At 49.8% G+C, this 4,088-nt stretch overlaps 1 protein-coding gene across 1 annotated transcript; it reads left to right on the forward strand.

The window, feature by feature from the left end:
* Positions 1-543: 543 nt before the first annotated feature.
* On the forward strand, positions 544-3,888 carry LOC114505571 (sal-like protein 4). Its single transcript, XM_036016632.1, has one exon. The coding sequence runs from the start codon at positions 592-594 to the stop codon at positions 3,679-3,681; it is 3,090 nt and encodes a 1,029-aa protein (XP_035872525.1). The 5' UTR covers positions 544-591; the 3' UTR covers positions 3,682-3,888.
* Positions 3,889-4,088: the final 200 nt, after the last annotated feature.

The following is a 4,088-nucleotide window of genomic DNA, read 5'->3' on the forward strand; positions in this document are numbered from 1 at the left end:
CTTGGATCACTAGTTCTGGGGGAAGTTAGCTACCTTGTCCTGAAGCTACTCAGACAGCCTTGTGAGAAGCCTACACAAGGAGGACCTGGGGCCTTTTGTCAACAGCCCTGTGCGTGTGTCGTCTTGGACATCTAGTGACTAGCTGGACTCCTAGGAAAAAGAATAAAGAAATGAGTGAAAATGTACAATAAGACATGAAGTTGAGATAAAATCACATCACAAAAATAGGTTTAAACTAGGAGGAGATTTAGTGTCAAAGGCAAATATAAGCCTCTTATGAGAGGAGATTTTGAAAGGATACTTTGCCCTTGTGTTTCTAGTACTTCCCAGGTAATTCTGATTCCTCCTTTAATTTAACCAATCATTTATTGAGCACCAAATGATTAAGGCATTCTCCTTTTTCTCAAAATGCTATCTGGAGACATCCTTGACTGAAAAAAATTTTTTCATGTGATTGTCCTTACTTCTTTTGTGTCTGTGGTTCTATATTTGAGAAGCAATTTTATTATTTAAAATTTATCTCCAACTCCAGGAATTTGTGGCGGAGTGGGCAAATAACTGCAGCTTTCCTGGCGCCCAGAGATTTGCACCATGCCAAGGTTCAAGCAGGTGAAACCACAACACATCAACTTGGAGAAACACCAGGGACGGCAACAGCCACAGCACCAGGCCCCAGAGTTTACAGATGTAGCTCCAGCAGCACCTGTGGCAGGGGAGCTGGGTACTCCAGTGAACTATGTAGGGACTGGTGATGACATGATTGGGGACCAAGTGCCGGCAAAGAGGCCTCGTCGGGAGGAGACTCACATCTGTGAGAAATGCTGTGGAGAGTTCTTCAGCTTCTCTGAGCTCTTAGAACATAAGAAAAATTGCACTGAACGTCTACCTGTCTTCGTCATGAATGACAGTGAGGGACTAGTGCCTTTGGAAGACTTCTCTGGGGCTGTGTCGAGCCACCAGCCACAGAGTTCAAGCAGTAAGGATAGTCACAGGGAGGATGGTAGCAGCTCAGGGGATGGGAAGGAGAAGCCAGGGGCGGAGTCTGTTCTATACTTAAAGAAGGAGAGTACTCTGCCCTCCCTACCCCAAGACTTAAGCTATTTACCCAAAGGCAAAGTGACCAGCACTAATGTGACTCTTCAAGCACTGTGGGGCACCAAGGTGGCAGTGAAGCAGCAGAGCGCGGATGCACTGCCTGCCTCCCTGCCTGGTGCCAACAGGATCCCATCGGTCCTGGAGCAGATCTTCTGTCTGCAGAAGCAGCAGCTACAGCAGATCCAGCTCATTGAGCAGATCCGCATCCAGATGGACATGTGGGCCACCAATACCGTCCACTCTGGCACAACGGGAGCTGACAACCTTAACACCTTAGGCAACCGTGTGTCTCAGCCAGTTTCTTCAGCAGTGGCTTCACTCAGTCAGAAAGCTGGAAGTCAAGGTTTGCCTCTGGACACCTTGAAACAAGCCAGGCTACCTCACACAAACATCCCTCCCACCACCAGCTCTGTGTCCTCAGGACTGACATCCTCCGCCTTGAGGCTGGATGGGTCGAGGGTACTCCCTAGCCGCCTTTCAGGTACTTTGCTACCTGAGACCCGGAGCTCTGTGCTCTTCCAGAGCCCTTGCTCCACTGCGCCATTAGATCTGTCCAAGCAAGGGAAAGAGAAGCCACCCAACATGTTCCCGGCGGATGTCAAATCCAAAAATCTGTCTGGCTCCTGTAAGCGTGTGTGTAAGTACTGTGGCAGGGTTTTTGAGACTGATACCTCCTTGCAGATCCACCTCTGTTCCCATACTGGAAAGAAACTCTTTACGTGCTCTATCTGTGGTCACTGGTTCACCAGTGAAGGCACACTGAAGGAGCACTTTTATCAACATCTCCGGGCGAAGGAAAACGCCCAGCTACTTGCTGAGTTCCACAACAGAATGGCGATGGGCAGTGGCGCTCGCTGTGTACGCTCTGTCCCTGTCCCTGTAGGTGAATCTAGTCTCTCTTTAGGCAGCAGACCTGTCTTGGTACCAGGGACCCCCAAGGTAGGGCTACCTCAGAATCTCTTTTTGGTGAGTAATCCCAAGGACCTAAAGAGTGGCCCACTAGCCCAAGACCTGCATCCTAGACCTTCTCCCGAAATTGAGGATGGATCCATGTACTCTGGGGTGGGGCCGAGCCATAGTTCCCTGAGGGTTGGTGGTTTCCAAGGGAGAGGAAGACCTGAGCTGGGGTCACAGACCCTGAAGTTGCAGCAGCTAGTGAAGAACGTTGACAAGGCCACTGCTGACCCCAATGAATGTCTCATTTGCCACCGTGCCTTAAGCTGCCAAAGCTCCCTCAGAATGCATTATCGCACCCACGCTGAAGAGAGGCCATTCCGGTGTACGATCTGTGACCGAGCCTTCTCTACCAAAGGCAGCCTGAAGATACACTTAGGGGTTCACCAGACTAACACCTCCGTAAAGACGCAGTATTCGTGCCCCATCTGCCAGAAGAAGTTCACCAACGCAGTCATGTTGCAGCAGCACATCCGGATGCACATGGGTGGTCACATTCCCAACACGCCCCTCCCAGAGAATCCCAATGACTTGGCAGGTTCTGAGCTGATGGTGGTCAGTGAGAGTGGCAGCACAAGCGCCGTCTGTCACAATGACATTGAGTGCATTGATGTAGATGAAGTCAGCTCCCAGGATGCCCCCAGCAGCTCCTCAAAGGTCCCTGTGCCTCTTTCCAGCATCCACTTGGCATCACCCACACTAGGGTTCACCATGGTGACCCCCATTGATGCCCCAGGAAAGGTGAGCCCTGCTCCTGTGGTCCTGAAGCAGCAGAGCAGCAGAGGAAAAGGTTCAGTGAAAAGTGGCTGCTTGACCAACGACTCGTCCTCAGTGATGGGAGACCCACAGCCTCAGAGCCGAAGTCCAGATGTCCAGGAGACCGCATCTTTTCAAGGTAGTCAAGCAGAAGGCATCAAGTATAAGTCTCCTGATGCTGGTGGCAAAACAGAGAGGTTGGAGAGCAGCCTCACTGAGATGGAAGGTTGGAGCAGTCTCCCATCTGACCGAGCCCAACCAGCCTATGTCAAAGTTGAAGTTAGTGGTGCATCTGGATGCTCAGCCAGGTCCCCAGGCATGACACCTTTGTTAATGGCCCGACCGGGCCAACAGAGCAAGCAATATGGCTGCACATGGTACAGGGAGAACCACTCATCGGCCAGTGCTCTTCAGATTCGTGAGCAGACACGCACTAGGAAGAAGCCTTTCGTGTGTAGCATATGTGGACAAGCTTTCACCACCAAAGGCAAGTTGCAGGTCCACTATATGACTCATGTTGCTAACAATAGCTCTGCACACGGTGGGAGGAAGCTGGCAATTGAGAACACCACGGATCTGTCAGGAACAGATGGAAAGAAGCTCCCTGAGATGTTTCCCCAGAAAATCATGGCCCCTTCAGTGAGCATGGGTCCTGTTATGGGGAACCAGTACACTAACATGCCCAATGATGGTCTGGCCACGAAGACCAACAAGATCTCAGTGATCAAGACTGTAGGCATTTCTACTCCTCTGGCTAGCCTGGGGGCCAGCCCCCTTGTCAGTAACACCACTGTCTCCAAGGTAGATTCACAGCGTTCCCAAACACCAGTTCCCTCACTTACTGGGGGAAAACGAGATAGTGGTCAGCTAAGCTAAAGGAGAGCCCATTCAGAAGGAGAAGTGCAGAGTGACTGCTCTAGTACTGGGACGTTTTTTGAACCCCATCTCCTCCTGCTTGTTTTTTTACTGACATGCAAATGTTTACAGTTGTGACCACAACCTCAGGCAAGTCCTACAGTCACAGTGTTGGTATGCTGCTTTGCAAAAACAACAACACAAGATCATACTAAAACAAATACACTGGTGGGTTTTTTTTTTTTATTTTGAGAGGTGGGTCTTGCAAAGTAGCCTTGTTACTTGTGACAAATCTATACATAAAACCTTTGTACAAGTTGAAGAAACTCACAGAAGGATGTGTTTCTTATTAGAAGTTCACATACTAATTTTAATAAAAATTTCCTTGGTGTAACTTATGCCAAGTAATTATGAAGATCCCCCCCTCC

The sequence above is a fragment of the Phyllostomus discolor genome, chromosome X (genome assembly GCF_004126475.2).
Source record: "Phyllostomus discolor isolate MPI-MPIP mPhyDis1 chromosome X, mPhyDis1.pri.v3, whole genome shotgun sequence".
Taxonomy (NCBI): domain Eukaryota; kingdom Metazoa; phylum Chordata; class Mammalia; order Chiroptera; family Phyllostomidae; genus Phyllostomus; species Phyllostomus discolor.